This window comes from Aspergillus neoniger (assembly GCF_003184625.1).
Source record: "Aspergillus neoniger CBS 115656 unplaced genomic scaffold BO87scaffold_1, whole genome shotgun sequence".
Lineage (NCBI taxonomy): Eukaryota > Fungi > Ascomycota > Eurotiomycetes > Eurotiales > Aspergillaceae > Aspergillus > Aspergillus neoniger.
Genome location: NW_020291129.1, coordinates 1,431,876 through 1,448,480, shown reverse-complemented (window position 1 = coordinate 1,448,480; position 16,605 = coordinate 1,431,876). Strand labels below are relative to the sequence as shown.

The 16,605-nt window shown below is 49.3% G+C and overlaps 2 protein-coding genes across 2 annotated transcripts; one reads left to right on the top strand and one right to left on the bottom strand.

The window, feature by feature from the left end:
• The first annotated feature begins 5,060 nt into the window (after positions 1–5,060).
• On the top strand, positions 5,061–10,727 carry abcB (putative ABC multidrug transporter). Its single transcript, XM_025622206.1, has 15 exons — positions 5,061–5,433; positions 5,605–6,142; positions 6,202–6,428; positions 6,486–6,765; positions 6,830–7,063; positions 7,116–7,906; positions 7,962–8,124; positions 8,181–8,537; positions 8,593–8,716; positions 8,769–8,840; positions 8,888–9,003; positions 9,066–9,684; positions 9,747–9,827; positions 9,883–10,257; positions 10,321–10,727. The coding sequence occupies exons 1-15, from the start codon at positions 5,218–5,220 to the stop codon at positions 10,565–10,567; spliced, it is 4,440 nt and encodes a 1,479-aa protein (XP_025485437.1). The 5' UTR covers positions 5,061–5,217; the 3' UTR covers positions 10,568–10,727.
• A 790-nt stretch (positions 10,728–11,517) lies between these two features.
• On the bottom strand, positions 11,518–16,021 carry BO87DRAFT_372096 (nucleoporin Nup120/160). Its single transcript, XM_025622205.1, has 3 exons — positions 15,286–16,021; positions 13,070–15,211; positions 11,518–13,018 (listed from the first exon to the last, which is right to left on the bottom strand). Exons 1-3 carry the CDS (start codon positions 15,923–15,925, stop codon positions 11,784–11,786), a joined length of 4,017 nt encoding a protein of 1,338 aa, XP_025485436.1. The 5' UTR covers positions 15,926–16,021; the 3' UTR covers positions 11,518–11,783.
• Between the last annotated feature and the right edge of the window lie 584 nt (positions 16,022–16,605).

Sequence of the window (16,605 nt, the reverse complement as noted above, 5' to 3'; positions counted from 1 at the left end):
AATCAAGCCGGAGGTTCGAGGTCGGTCTCGAACGCTAAACAACATTCGATTAGGGAACTCTGTCTGTCAGAAAGGCGCTGCATAAGCATCCAGCTCCACTACATGCCGGAATTGATGGTACAGGACTGACAGACTGCATGCTGACCAGTAGTAAGACTTGCGGGAATAAATTCGGCGAAGTGAAAGGTCTCATCCGTCTTAGTCTCGACGTTGGGCCAAGTCACCAGGAGGTATACCTACCTGGGTAATTGCACGTAGCGGCTATAATACTAAGTGTACTCAGAAATATGTCGGAGAACTGTCGGAACGGTGGGGGAGCGAGTAGGAAGCCCCGAAACTCAGACACTGCAGGCGAGTAGGGAAAAGAGATCCAGGTTCTACTGGGGGGTGGAGTGGACACGGAGAGTGGTGGACGGTGAAGTTGCTGCTAACTGACCGGGTACAAAAGTCCAGTTCCTGATCGGGAAGCTAATACTCGGATCTAATTGGGGCTTGTACGGCTCCATACCCTAAAGCCGGCTCTAGTCGATAATATGCCTTGTTATGAGTATGGATCTCATGTCCAACTGAAACTCGTATACGTTCACCCCACAACCAGGGGCTAGTATTCCTTTCTCGAGTGGAAGGGAAAAAAATTAAGTTTCCGGACTCGGAGGGGGGATAAGAAATTAACAAAAAGAAAAAGCGAAGAGGGTCTCACATGATAGGTACCTTTTTTTCCGTCACTTTCCTTGCACGCGATTTAACCTGAAAAATCAAGTCCACTTATGCTGGGACTTACAGAATACTCTCGTTTTGCATGTTTTTCTGTGTTCATCATGTACTCCGCAAAGTATATTGGATGATTTGGATCAGGTACACCCAGATAGGGTGGGTGTCAAGGCGGCAACAATGTATTAAAGTTATTAACAGCGGAATTTACCGTTTCCCCTTTTAGGTAGTAAAGACGGTCAGACCGTCGGAGCAAAGCTAGTGCTATTCTACCAATAGATATCCTTATATTAAGTACATACAAAGTAGTAAAATTACTAAGATGATAAATATTTGAAGCGCATGAGTAAGCTATTAGCATGACTCCTTCATATGCCAAATCTAAATCCGACGGATCACTCCAACGGAGAGTAGGATAGCTTCTAATGCAAGATGACGAATTGTTCAACATCCACAACTGAACTGAACCAGACAAAAATTGAGAAAGGAGAGTTCTTTGGGAGGAAGCTAGTTGCTATTTCAAGCTTTCTCCGAAGTTGCTACTACGTACGTACTAGCGACGGCGAGATTTTCACCAACGGCATTGCATCAATGCTGCATTGAACACGAGAGTTCAGCCCTTGCGTTCCTCCGTGGTGGCCACTTGACGTGTACATACGCTTGTGGCTATCCGAATAGATCGCTATGTACGCATAACCCTCGCTACATATACTCCGTGGTTATGGTTTGTTGATGGGAAGATCGGTGAAATTGAGTTCCATAAATCGATCCTGTATGGAGCCATTGGGTAGCCAATGTTTAGTCTTGAACCCAGCATGTACCCCCGAACTCTATCATTGGCCACTCAACTTCTACATCGGGCTGGATGGTTTCCGACCGCCGCGGCGATTAGTTATCGGATCAAAACCTTCCTGGCATAAATAGCTGATACTTTCGGAAGAGTCTATGCGAGCTAAAAATCAATATCCATGCAAGGATGGCAGGGGGGCTTGAGAAACGGATTTGGCGCTTCGGATAATTGAGGCCATAGGAAGATGAGAATGGAGTCGTTAGTACGGCATGCTAGCTGTTATATGGATTAGCTGCATATCACAATTTTCCCACCATCACCGCTCGTGAAAACGGGGGGGGAAAAAAAAAGAAAAAAGAAAAAGGAAAAAAGAAAAAGGAAAAAGGAAAAAGGAAAAAGGAAAAAGGAAAAAAAACAAGAATATTTTTTTTTTCTTTTTCCCTGTTTGCTTTTACTTTTTGTCGGAGGGCCGATCCTTCGTCATCCAGGTTTGACAGGCGCGACCCGGATCAATAGGGGAAAAGCAAGGAAAATCGGGGCGATGGGGTCAGGAACGGGCGGGTAAGGACGGAGGTCGATCCTTACTCGGTCCGGGAAGTATCAATCAAGTCGATCGATCGCGCTCAAGGGAGCGAAAAGGCAGGCCAAAAAAAAAAATAATAAAGCTTCCATAGCTTCCGGAGAATAAAGTGCGGCATGTTTCATAGGACTGTCAAGATACTGCTGGTCGCTTGATCATACCGCGAGTCATCGAAACTACCACTTCTTTGGATTTCAAACATCCCGTATGACAGATTGTATCAGGCACAATGCTCCGTGATCTCTTCAAAATTGCTGGAATACGAGATGTCCGTTTTACCGAGGACTAAGGGAATACAACGGGTACCTACGGCATACGGTAAGTGACATAAAGGGCGTGTCCACGATGGGGAGAGAGAAAAAGGGAAAACAGAGGGAAAGCATTTTGTGTCGTGCGTCGATGTCTTGGTTGACAGTTCACTACTACAGGCTAGAGAAAAAAGTAAGCATAGAGAGATTGGCCCCGGCCTGACGTCTAGGCTTTGGGTTCGAGCCTATGATCTAAAAATCGCGTCGATGACAGGATCTGCGCCGAGGGAAGAAGGAAAGGCCAAGTCGTGTGGATTTTCCTCTAGACAAGTCGGGGATAGGGGCTAATTAACACTGGGAATTAAGATGTGGTCGAGAGCGACAACGGGGGGTGGCCATCTAGCACCGATGGGGTTTGGGGGGTTCTCCCGCCCAACAGGCATCCAAGGCATTTTATCTAAGCATTGCTTTGTACATAGTTAGTTAGTCAGTTCCGGAGGGCCTAGTTAACTAGTTAGTTAGTAGTTACAAAGCAGTAAAGGAACGCTCAAGTCAAGTCTTGCCAGGCTGCCAGGCGGGTCACGGCAGCCGGAAGCCTTCCGCAGCACTAAAGGCTCAACTATACTGTAATTGGGAGTGGCCCACCGCCAAAGCCATCCCATCTCCACTTCCGCTACTAACGAATGCGATTATCCAAGCTTGAGGCCGTGTGTAGCCAACTTAACAGCACACTTAATGGTGGGTATGCAGCCAACTTTCAGCCACTAAATCCTTCTCAAAGAGTGCAAGGAATTTCTGCCGATTAAGTGTCCATCTACTGGTACAGTGCTCGTCCACTGGTGTCCTAAACAGTGAGCGCCGCTCTCTCCTTCTGGTTCTAGTTCCTGGGCGCCTCCCTACCATGGACGTATGCTCTTCCGTACCCACTCACACACATACACACACCTCTCGACAAAGCAGGTACCAAAGGTAGGTCTGCTGCACGAGATCCCGGGTGTAAACAATCAACTTTCAATTGCTATCCCGCTTGTGGCGACCATCCTACCCGTCCTACCTTAGGTCCTCAGCCACTACTACGTTGAGTGCTTCTACACACATAAGGGTAGAAACAACGTTACACTTCGCTTGCAACTAGCTTGATGGCTGGGAGCCTTTAGCCTCCGGATCATGGTCGTATTTATTGACCGATTAGACCAAATGTTTGCCACCAAGTTTCTGTTCTCGTGAGACTGGACACAAGTTACTCAATAGTCAGTTGACTGCGGTATGTCCCTATGTACCCAATGTCATACTCCTGCTAGGTAAGCATCAGTTCCCCTAAAACTGGTCTCTAAAATTGTGGATATGGGGAGCGATATCCCTGATTCGATGGCAATTCTCGTCGGAATTACCATCTAGTGGAGTGACATGGCCGATATGTCAAGTTCAGCCGTTCCCTTGCTTTTCGTTGTAGATTCGCAAAAGCGCCCTGTTATGATGTTGTCTATATCCTTTTCGGATTTGGCAGGATCAACACGAAGGGGGTTTGCAAGGCAAACTCTATCTGGCAATCTCGGTTATATCCAGGTTTCGCATCCCACTGCGGGGAAAGCTGGCTTGGAAGCTTTATGAGGGATAAGATTCAATACTCCAGAGTTTAGCGGTCAGTGGCCATTTTCGGTGTCAGTCGGGATTTGAATCACGTCTGCCACTTTGTGTACGGCATTAAAATGGGCTTCCAGACCGCTCACTAGTAGTTGAAGCGCCTTTTCAGTGGACTGGCTTGCTTTGAGGCAGGTAGATACTACTGGATCCTAGTACACAACTTCCTATTTTTGATTCGGTCCGCTCGTGGCTTTTTTGCCCACGTCTGACGGATGGAACAATGGCTTGAGAACAATGGTCGGGAAGGTACACTATCCCATTAGCGAGCTTGGCCAGCAGGCTCAGTTCAGTCTTCGGACGGATGGGATGGTTAGCATCGAAAACAGTGGGGGCGAACTACGAACTGGGCTTGATTTTTCGTGTACCTGATGAACTTGAGCGCCTCTCATCAGCCCGAAGGGCTATGTAGGCTCGAACCGAACTCGTGTTGGCCGGTCGAGGTCCCATGAACAGAAAAAAGTCATCGTTACGTTACATGCGAGGGCAAGGAGAAGTGATAGCCTATAACGCTTGCGCGAGGCAAGAAAAGCAATGATGCGAAGGGGACCGGGGGAAAAGCAAACATGCATTCGAGCAGGAATTGGGTGGAACGGGCCGAATCATCTTGCTCGAAAAAAAGCTCGCTTTCCTTAACCATTCATGGATGCGCTGGTGCAGAGCCCAAGGTGGATCTCCAGCCGAGCGCCCTGGGGACTCTGCAACGTAGCTAATCGCCATCGGCAAGTACTTAGTTCCAGGTGGAGTCCGGTATGGATTAATAAATAAGTATTATTTCAAAATAAGATGAGATGGAAAATACGTAGTCCCAATTTAGTAATCGAAACGCTTAAACCCAAGCGTAATAAAAAAAAAAAAAATAAATAATAAAAAAATAAGGAATGAAAATAAAAATAAAAACAATACAAGGGGAAAACTGAGACACAGTATTAGAAATAGCATACTTATTATATCATTGCATGCGAGGACAATTGAACTAGCACTGCCCCTGATCATGAGGCCCTATCGATCAGTATTAGGTATTTACAATGGTTAAGAAACTAAAAAATTGCACATCCCTGGAGAGCTGGTAGTCTAGGCTTCGTAAGGCAAAAAACAAAAGGTTGCAAGTCAACCTCAGTAAGACTTGTTGAACATAAAACCTAACAATCTACAGTGCTTCCCTGTCGCCCCAAAAGCATATCGTTGCATCCCACTCTGGATACCTACCTTCGCGGTTGTAAATGGAATTTCGGGTGTAGGTAGTTATGGCGGCACTCCTCTCCTGCCAGCAGGTGGACAACACTCTACATATTCCCCCCTCATATTGTCGAAGTGGCTTTGATTTTTCGCTGCTGTTCGAAGAGTTAATCCTGGGGGTATTACCTTTGGGCGTTGTTCTGTTGTTAATACCCTTTCAGGTCAGTCATCTACTGGGAAGACCGCGCAAAGTCGTAGCTTCTTGTCTGGCATGGGCAAAGACAGTACGTACCCAATTTCTTCTTCCAGACTGCCTGCCTTCTTGCCACAAGGAGCGTATCCGTCGACCTGCTCGAATAGGCAGGCGCGACTTTGTCGGACTTGGTCGAACCCGTGACTTCTCAATGACCCCGCGATCCTGTCGCTAACCATTGAACTTCATATGTCTCTCACAGGTGTCATGGCTCACATTAAGCGTCATAAATCTGGTCCTGACGGTTCTATGGGCGCTTCCATCTGCGACACGAACGGACGCCTCAGTTGCTGCGAACGCTGTATTGACCGTGGGAATTCTTCTACTCTGTCTTTTCTCTTATGCAGAACACAATCTGTCAGTTAGGCCGTCTTTTCTTCTCAACGTTTACCTTGGCGCGACTCTACTTTTCGACATAGCGAAAACGCGAACGCTCTGGCTGCGGCATCCTGATGGGATCAATAAAGTTATCGCGATTATTACTTCCGTGGGTGCTGGGCTCAAAGTTCTCCTCCTCGTCCTGGAAGCCACGGAAAAGCGATACATCCTCAGACATCCGTATCAAAACTACCCGTCCGAAGCTCTCGCGGGCATCTACAACAGGTCTTTCTTCTGGTGGCTGAACTCTCTATTCCGCCGCGGGTTTTCCAAAGTCCTGGGTGTTGACGATTTGTTTGCCCTCGACAAACAGTTGGAATCCAAGAGGCTGCACCGTATCCTGAAGGGTGTGGTTGCCAAGGGTAAGATTCTCTCTCAGTGTATCGGAGGTTCCAGGGTCAATGCCGTTGACATTTGGCAGACAGGGAAAATGGTGGAAGCTCGCTGTTGTCCGCCTGCTTGAAGGCGTTCAAATGGCCAATCTTAGCCGTGATTCCGCCACGGATCATGCTGGCTGCCCTCAACATTTGCCAACCCCTGTTGCTAAAAAGGTCTCTATCATTCTCCGAGCAGCCCAAAAGCACAAGCACGGACAACATTGGATATGGTCTAATTGGTGCCTATATACTCGTTTATGTTGGGCTAGGAGTAAGTAAAATAGGCCTTTTCTGCTCTTCTTCAGTCTCTCACACGGCGTGATAATAGGTTACTATGGGCCAGTATCAGCATCTAACATATCGATCCATCACAATGGTCAGAGGCGGGGTGGTTTCTATGATCTACGAAAAAGCGTGCACCTTGAGTACTAAAGACGCGGATCCGGCTTCTTCTGTCACGTTGATGAGCGCAGACATTGAGAGAATTGTGCAAGGTTGGCAGACGATGCATGATATCTGGGGTAATGCCCTCGAGATCGGTCTGGCCATCTACCTCCTCGAACGGCAATTGGGCTTATCTTGCGTCGTTCCTGTTGGTGTCGCTATTGGTAAGACTGCCCTTCTTGTCTCCTTGGAATTCATAGAAGCTCACGTTTCCTTTTTCCTCTTTAGTGGCGTTAGTTGGTTCGCTTATAGCAATGTCTTTCGTTATGTCAAGACAAGCTAGGTGGCTTGAGGCTATTGAGAAGCGCATCTCATCAACATCATCTATGCTTGGTTCTATGAAAGGCATCAAGATGCTTGGTCTTCAATCAGCGCTTCTCAAAAGTGTTCATGGTCTACGTCTGGACGAGTTGAGCATCTCCAGGAAATTCCGGAAGCTTCTGGTCTGGAATATGGCCCTTGGTAAGCTTACAGACTGCAATATGGATGAATTTGTCTGACCATACGCTTTTAGCTTGGCTGACGCGCATATTTGCGCCTATTTTTGCCTTCGGGGCTTTCGTCGGAATTTCTCACGATCGAGGAAATGATGCTGCTTTGACGACCTCAGTTGTCTATACATCGTTGTCTCTGTTTTCGCTCTTGTCAGACCCTCTGTTGTCTCTCGTCATGGCTCTAATGAATTATGCTGGGTCAGTTGGGTCGTTCAAGAGAATTGAGGAATTCCTCGAACAAAAGGAGCACATCGATCCCAGAAACAAGTCGACCGGGCTTTCATCCTATGCGCTGGACGAAAAGTCCCATTTGGCTCTAATCAAGGACACAGAGGTTAGCACGACTGAGTCAAGATCAATTTCTTTCCCATCGTCGAAGGAAAGTTTGCCTTCATCAGTTCGAGATGTTGTCACTATCCAAAACGGCGCTTTTGGATGGGATACGACCAAGGAGCCATTGCTGAAGAACTTGACCATGTCGATTCCCCAAGGTGGCTTGACTCTACTGATCGGTCCCTCTGGTTGCGGAAAGTCTACACTACTGAAAGCCTTCCTTGGAGAAGTGCCTTGCCTCCAAGGGAACATCCAACTTTCCCTTAATAGCCTTAGCTTCTGCGAGCAGACTCCTTGGCACATGAACGGAACCATCCGTGATTGCATTGTCGCCATGTCTGCCTTTGATAGCCAGTGGTATAAGTCAGTTATATACGCCTGTGCTTTGGCTGAGGATTTTGAACAGTTACCACGGGGTGATCAGACGGTGATCGGGAGCAAGGGTGTTGCTCTTAGTGGTGGTCAAAGTCAACGCATTGTAGGTGCCCAGGCTGCATCCATACCTGCAGATCGACTTGTACTAATATCAGTAGGCACTAGCCAGAGCAGTTTATTCTCGCAACAGTGTTATTATTCTAGATGATGTGTTCAGCAGCTTGGATGCCACAACCGAAGATCATATCTTCCACCACCTGATCGGGAACCAAGGTCTCCTGCGTTCGATAGATTCGACTATTATATTCGCATCTTCTTCGGGTGAGTCATGGCTCTTGCAGTATCCTACCTTTTTGGGTCATGCTAATTAATCATAGTGAAACGTGCTCCTTATGCAGACCACATTGTTGTACTTGACAAGAACGGACACGTGATAGAGCAAGGAAGCTTCAAGGCCCTTGATGCAACTGGTGGCTATGTTTCCAGTTTTGCTCTTGGTCTACCCGATTGGGGCTACAAAGCAGATTTGTTCCCCGCATCAGGTGTTCAGGTGGAAACGAAAGAAAAGCCGAAGATTGCCAGTACTGAGACTGAGCCCGGTGCCAATACAGAAACACAAGGGAAAGGCGGTGACTTGTCGATCTACCTATACTACGTTAAAGCTATTGGTTGGATTCCTACCATTGTCTTTATTGTGGCTATAGCGAGCTTTGTCTTCTGCATATCTTTTCCAAGTACGAGCTATGAAAATACCTCTAATGATAAAGTTATCAACTGACTTTGACGCAGGCATATGGGTGAATTGGTGGGCCAGTTCGAATGAGGCGGAACCTGGCAAGCACACAGGATACTATCTCGGGATATATGCTATGCTCGGTGTTATCGGCATGCTTTGCCTCATGGTTGGATGTTGGTGAGTGACCCATTCTACAGCCCTGAGCAAAGTTCTAGCTAACTTTATCTAGGCAAATGGTGATTACTATGGTGCCAAGATCTGGAGAGGTCTTCCACCGGAAGCTCTTGACTACAGTCCTCAGGTATGTCCCACATGGCAGATGAGAAATACACACTAACTCATCAATAGTGCGCCAATGTTGTTCTTCTCCAAGACCGATAGCGGTGCTATTCTCAACAGATTCAGTCAGGATTTGCAGCTCATCGACATGGAACTTCCTATTGCTGCTATCAACACATTTGCAAGTAGGTTTCAAGGCTGGAAGATGAGCTTCTTAGCATTATCGCTTACTGTTGGCTCTTATTAGCTCTCGCTCTCTGCATAGCTCAGATGATCTTGATAGCCGTTGCTTCGAAATACGCCGCTATCTCATTCCCACTGGTGATTCTCATCGTCTACCTCATACAGAAGGTGTATCTCCGGACATCTCGACAACTACGGCTCCTAGATCTGGAAGAGAAGGCGCCACTTTTCTCGCATTTTACCGATTGTCTTAGTGGTCTGGTTACCCTGAGAGCCTTTGGGTGGCAACAGGCCTTGCAAGAGAAGAATGACATGCTACTGGATCGTTCCCAAAGACCTTTCTACCTTCTATACGCCATCCAACGCTGGCTTACACTCAGCCTAGATATGGTGGTTGCAGGCATTGCAGTTTTGCTAATTGTGCTCGTTGTGGTGCTCAGGGGCTCAATTAGCGCAGGGTACGTTGGAGTGGCATTGCTAAACGTCATCCAGTTCAGCCAAAGCATCAAACTGCTGATAACCTTCTGGACGAATCTTGAAACACACATTGGCTCGATCCATCGTGTCAGAACATTCACAGAAGATGTCCCGTCTGAGGATCTACCTACGGAAATCCATGAGATACCACCAGAATGGCCATCGAACGGAGAGATCGAGTTCAAATCTGTGTCTGCAGAGTATAGGTAGGGATTGCTGGATATCCCATTCACTACATCACCTCGGAGCTGACTCTACTCCGATATAGGGCGTCTGAGCCAGTCCTTAAAGAGGTATCACTGGCCATACATGGTGGTGAAAAGGTGGGTATTTGCGGCAGGACTGGAAGGTAAGGAACCTGACCGACGTATTGTACCACTTAGCCGCTAATACCATTCGATTAGTGGTAAAACATCACTCATCATGAGCATGTTCCGCATGGTGGATATCACTACCGGCCATATTCTGATTGATGGACTCGACATAAGCCAATTACCACGTCAGGGAATCCGCTCGCGGATCAATGGGGTTTCTCAGAGCCCCCTTCTCATGAAGGGTAGTGTGAGAGCAAATGCCGATCCGACGGGATGCTTCTCCGATGAAGCCATTACGCATGCTCTCAAAAGCGTGGGCCTGTATTCCAAGGTCCAGGAGAAAGGCGGCCTTGACGTCGACATCGATGATCTCTTCCTATCTCATGGCCAGCAACAGCTATTCTGTCTCGCACGAGCCATTCTCCGGCCAGGAAATATCCTTGTCCTTGATGAAGCCACAAGCAGGTACGCACGTTCCCTTCCAACCCAGGACCACGGGCATAGTACTGACCAGGATTTGATGCATAGTGTGGACACCAAAACCGACGAAATAATGCAACGGATCATCCGCGAAAAGTTTAGCTCCCACACCATTCTCACCGTTGCGCACAAACTTGACACGATTCTCGACTACGACAAGGTTGTCGTTCTAGACGCGGGTCGTATAGTGGAGTGCGGAAACCCGCATACCCTGCTCTGTTCAGACAAGTCACACTTTAGCAGGCTTTATGCAAGTTTGGCGATGGATGAACAGGAGGAGTCGCCCCAGGCTTAGTGTGACTGGCTAGCTGGTTTGATGGCGTGGGGCGGCCAGCAGGGAGGTACATATGAACCATGATGGGTCACATTTCATGACGGTACATACATAGTAATTAAGATCTAGGGGTTAATTTAATGAAACTTTTAAGCTCGATCTATCCGAGCGGGTCATATAATTGAGTTTCTCCTTCCTGCGAACATGTGCGAAAACGAGATTTGATCTGAAGAAGGGCCACTTCTTCACTCATTCCCCGATTCCTTGGAAAAGGGCGGGGGGGGGGGAAGCGGATGGACCCGATCCCTTAGCGTGTCGTGTCCCACCCACACTAGCCATGCATGACTCTGGATGCCTTGACGGCAAGGAACAGGGAAGAAATCAAGGAAACTCGACCCAAACTAATCCTCTCCGGTATAATCACCCGGCATATAATATTTCTTCCATGACAAACTAGATCCGGACTTACGTGGACCTGATCCCACATGTTGACTTTTTTTACATGATTTCAATAAAAATATGTAATAGTACCACTGCGTTCTTGGGAAGTTGTTTCAAGAGAGAAGATCAACACACTCCCGATGTTCTAGATTAGAACAATTCGGTACTTGCTTGAGCTAGATAGAACCCACAACGGGATAGAAGAATGATGTCTCTAGGCTTAGAATAGAACCTATTTGCATTCTACTCTTGCCCTTTTTTTTACCTTACTAGCCCGCTTTCTCAGACGGGTCAGTACTTACTTTACAGGGCACATACATACATAGTTACATACACGATCCCTTTCAGCAAGCCAGTCAGCCAGCCGGCCAGATCGATCGATCGAGCGAGCAGGAAGCATGCGGGAGGAAAGAAAGCAAAAAACAAGGAGATTGTTCCGGATCGGAGATTTACCCTTATTAAATATAGTTAGAATGAATGATTGGTGAGGTGATAATAATAATAATAAGAGGATTTAATGAGAACAATGGTGATCACGATGTAACCGAATCGATTTGACTAGACTAGACTAGACTAGACTAGACTAGACTAGTGTAACAAGGCAACTACCTAGCTAACTAGATATAGATGGTAGTGACTAAACTAAGAGATTCCTTCAACTCCCGTATTTATTGCGTAGTAGATGACTGGATGGATGGGGAAAAAAATTAGGAAAATGAAAAAGAAATTGTTAAACAATGAGTTAGAGAATAAGGAAAAATCAAGCGATTTCAGCCTTAAGCTAAGAGTAGCAAATCTACGCGAGAAGCATCGTATCATCATGATCCTGGCCACCACCGACGGGATCACCGTCATCGAGAATTCCAAATTCCCAATCGCCACGCTCGATACGGCTGACGCGATCCAGCTCGGTCTGGAACTCGCGACGCAGATGGTCCAGCGTTACGATGACGCGACGTTGAGGGATTGTGATGGTGGCGGATGTGATGGAGGATTTGCTGTCGCGACGGCTGGAGGGACGGATGGCGGTTGGGCTGGTGCTGAGGCGACGGTGTTGGTTGGGGTGGGATGAGGAGCTGTAGGGGGTGGTGGGAGAGGCCGGGCCGCCAGTAGTACTGGTGGTGGCTTCGGCGTCTTCCATGAAGACGTTTCCGTCGTCGTCGGCGGGGGCGAGACTGCTGCGACGGCGGTCGGTGAGGGGGTTGAAGGTGGAGGAGGAGGGTCCGTCTCTGTCCACGAGGATGTAGGATTCGCTCTTGTCGACACAGGCGAGGAGGTTGATGAGGGAGAGGAGCTCGTGGCGGATTTCCTTACTCTCCGGGTCGTCTTCCTCGATGGGTCGGTTGTCCTCGGCGGTGTCTCGCGCCCGGGAGAGGACTAGATGGGTTGAGTGGTCTCTGGCGTGGCGGAGGCGCTGGACGTTGCGGTAGGCGATCTCTGCTGCGCCGCGGTAGTCGCCCCGGGCGATGCGGTATGCTTGTAGGATTCGCTGGTAGTCGGGGGTGCTGTCGGCCCATTTGCTCTCTGTGTCGAGGTAGGAGCTGAAGGAGGTCTGTTTGCGGGCAAGTGAGGCCAGGATGTCATCTACGTGGGAGGCGATGTTGGGGATGAGCGTTGTCGGGAAGTGGAGGATCTTCTGTAGTCCAGCGGTGCCGGGGCCTGAGGCGGCCAGGATGCCGGTAATGAGAGAGCTTAAGGCGGACTTCTGCAGAGCACGATCCCTATATCTGGCCAGCGCAGAGTAGGCTTGGTCGAATTGGCAGTTCTGTAGAGAAGCATAGAACAGACGTGAGAGGAGATCGGCCCGTAGGCTGGCAAATTCGGGATCTTGCTCGCTTCCGTGCTCGCTGGAAAGGGCCTGTAGCGCGAGGCTGGCGAAGTCGGCGACATGGGAGAACGAGCGCGCATGTTCGAATATCGTCAAGATGTGTTGGAAGTACTTGGGAAGACCGTTGTGGAAGCAGTCCACCGAGACGATGTCGAGGAGGGTCGAGGACATCTCGTGCAGGTTACCCAGGGGTTTTCCGCATGCTGTGCAAGGTCAGACAGAGGATCACAACGTGTTGTGAGACGAGGACTTACAAAGAAGATAGGCAGCTTTGCGGAAATACAAAGCCGCAGTATCGTATTCGGACATGGCCACGTACAGCCGACCCTTGACATAGGTGGCCCAGGATGTGCTTGCTTGGAAGCGGAGGAAGTCCCATGCAAGGTCGATATTGTTCTTAGCGATGAGGTCGCATTGTATGTAGACAAGAGCATTGGGGTAGGCGACCTCGCCTTGACGAGTCACCCAGGAGAGGATATCACTGATACCAAGAGATATCGTGTAGCTCTGGGGCAGGCCGACAGCTTGACGTGGCTTGATATCGCCGGCGAACAGATCCTCAAGGATGGTCGCTATCCTCTCACCACCCTTATTTGCAGGCGCTTCCTTGACAGAGAACGAGGTGACGGACATGTCATCAGTGGTCTTCGCCGGTCTGTCGGAGCACTTGCGGGAATTCGAGCTCAACCAAGACATCATCTCGTATTCCCTCAGGAGGGTTATGATAGTGACAAACAAGTCTGCGGCGTCGAACGTCGAGTCTTCCTCCTGCTGAACTTCACCATCGATGAAAAGGATCATGTACAAGAGGTCTGTCAGAGTCTTTCGCGTAAAGGAGATCGTCTCCTGGACACCGTTGACGATGACCTTGACACCGAAATGAGTGTTGACGAGATCAGAGTCCTTGCCAGGGAAGCCCAGCGGAATCGTGTCCACGAGGGTGTAGAACACTTCATTTGGCAAGCTGAAGATGTTCAGACGCTCATTAACGGCACCAACCAGACCATCGTATGTCTTGTTGGAGATTTGCTCTCCAAAATCACATCGCTCGCGGAACGCCTCCATTCTATCCTGCACAGAGATGGAGGGTTCAGTGAACAGCTCTGCTTCAAGGGCGCCCTGGCATGCCACTTCGAGTTCGGGAGCGAAGCTCCTCCGGAAGCTGGAGGCAACGTTCATAAGGTGAGAGGCATCCTCAAAGAGGCTGCCGATCTCTGAATCCAGGTTCCGGTGCCTCCAGCGATCAACGATTTTAGGTGCTTCCGCGCGAAGCTCTGGGCCGGAGTTATGTAGAATAAGCTCGGTTGCGCTGCATTCACGAATCACGGCACAGCTGTCGGAAAGGACCATCCACGGTGTCTCATAGTAGGTATCATATGCAAGAGAGACTGGCTCAAACCTTCTCTTGTTGACATCATCCGCAATCTGCCAGAATTGGCGCCACTTCGAGTCTGTATCGGTTCGGTACCGCGTGAAGTCCATCCCATCATCGGCGTACTTGCGAAGAGAGACAGTGGCAGCAACGGTAGAGCAGAGCCTTTCTGCAAGAGGGGCGCTTCTCTTCAGCGTGCTGGGCGACGACAGAGGTCTGAGTGCCTCCTGGTAGATAGAGAGGGCAGTCTCAAGGACCTCCGTCGAGTATTTGTTGGGCTGCAGGAGGAATTCGAGCCACTTCTCCGTCGGATCCACCACATCAGACAAGGCCATAACGGGGGGATATGCCTGACCGCGGGTGTCCATAACTGTAGACGCCCAGTTGGACTTCCAATCCGTCACCAGGGTTTCGAAGTTGAAATGCAGCGTAAACAGCTGGTATAGACTGCTGTTTCTCCACAGAACCCACAGCTCCATGCGCTTTCCTTCCTCAGCAGGCTTGATCTGGAAATCGGCGATGCTCCAGAACATGCTCCCGGTCGAGTCGGGATCCAGAGGCTTCAGTGCAGCACCCGGGTACAGGTCCTCGATAACAAGCGGCGACGTCAGGCCTCCCTTGACAGCCCAGAACTTGAAGAGTCCGTCTTCGAACGGCGAGTAGGTGACAACATAATAACGGTACGCACCGTCAAGCGCACGCTCCATGTTAAAGACCCTGATAAAGGAAGTTTCGGATGGATTCAGCGAGTACAAAGATTCCTCCGACGGTTGCACATCACGGTCCAGTAGGTCCTTCGTAGCGGCCAACTTGTTGGTAGCAAGGTTCCAGATCTTGAGCGTGTGGTTCAAGCAGACAGCGAATACATAGGTCTGATCAGTTGTGGTAGCGATAGCATTTGGCGCGCTCAATTCGAGGGTGCGTCCTTGGTATTTGATCGACGGCTGCGCATGCCATTTGACCAGCCCGCGAATCGACGAGCCCCAAGTTCTTTCGTCGAAGGTCAGGGGAGACCAGTGTGAGCCTGGAACACATCAAGATAGGTCAGTATCGCATATATATGACAACTGGTGGTTAAAGCAAAGATTGTGGGATTACCATCGTCACCAGACTTCCTGGTCAAGCGCAAAAGCGCGCCATTGTCGAGAGACACGAACAGCTCCAACGGGCTGCTCGCGTGTAGACGGTGTGGGTAAGAAAATGTGAGAGGTGCGGGATTGAAAGTCTTGCACCAGTCGGAGATGTTGTTGTCAATTGATGCAGTCCTACGGAAGAACTCAGGGCGTAGTGTCAAGGTGTGGAGACTCTTGGAGGTGGTGATCACGAACACGCTCAACGCTTCGTGCTCCTCCAGATCGGCAAAATCAACACCTGAAGGGACAATGCCTTCCTCAAATTCCAAGCGCAGTGTTACATTGTATTCGTGGTGCTCGATACCAGCCTTGGTCAGATCCACGCACTGGATCTCCAAGATCTTGCTGTTATCGACAACCCTCCACAGATAGGTTCGGGGGTAGACATTGCGTTTGCGGAAATAGATGGAACCCTGACTCGCTAGGTATCGTTTGGAAAACTCGTCTTCGTCCTTCGCGACCGGCTCGTCACGGTTGGGGCTCGAGATCACCGAGAATCGCGCGCGGCTTTGCGTACTTTCTTGGGTCGAGATCGGGATGTTGACGACGGTGTTCGGCGAGTACGGCCGGAGGTCGACTCGGGTATCTTTGTAGATTTTAGCCATGACTTGACTAAGGAACAGACCACACTTCACGATCTGGAGTTAATGGTCAGTTCAAGTCTCCATGGCCGATGGAGGTAATTGGAGGGAGGAGTCGCTGCACGGCGGAGTTGAAGGGCAGAAGCTGAAGCTCTTTCGGCGCTCCAGAAAAAACAGGTCTTGGCGCCGCCCCCAGCAATAAAGCTGCCACCGCCTTGCTGCATCTCCGCAACTACACCAATCGATTCGATGGATAATGCGAATTGACTCTTCCTACAAGAAATGATATACTAGTCAAATATCGGGGATTCCCGAGGCTATTATTATGTACGCAGCCTATACATGCAAGCAAAACAACTATAATCATGAACTCGTAGCCTGAGAATCTATCCGCGCCCTTTTCAGTCATTCTCCAAGTCCTTGGGGCTCGGGTCCCCAATACCATCCTCATTGATAGCGAACAGGCAATCGCTCTCAGGGAGACATGGGCTATCATAGATCTTGCAGACCCGAGTCTCACCCCGTCCTTTCTTCAAACTTAACCGCGTCGTACTTGCATGCGCAATAATGTTACCACCGATTGGCTTCTTCGGGTCGGGATTGAACATTGCACTAGGGCCACCATCCACCTGGGCAACGACCTGGTTCGTAATGACGACCGCGATACCAAACTCGTCAGCGAGGCGCTGCAGGGTACGCATAAA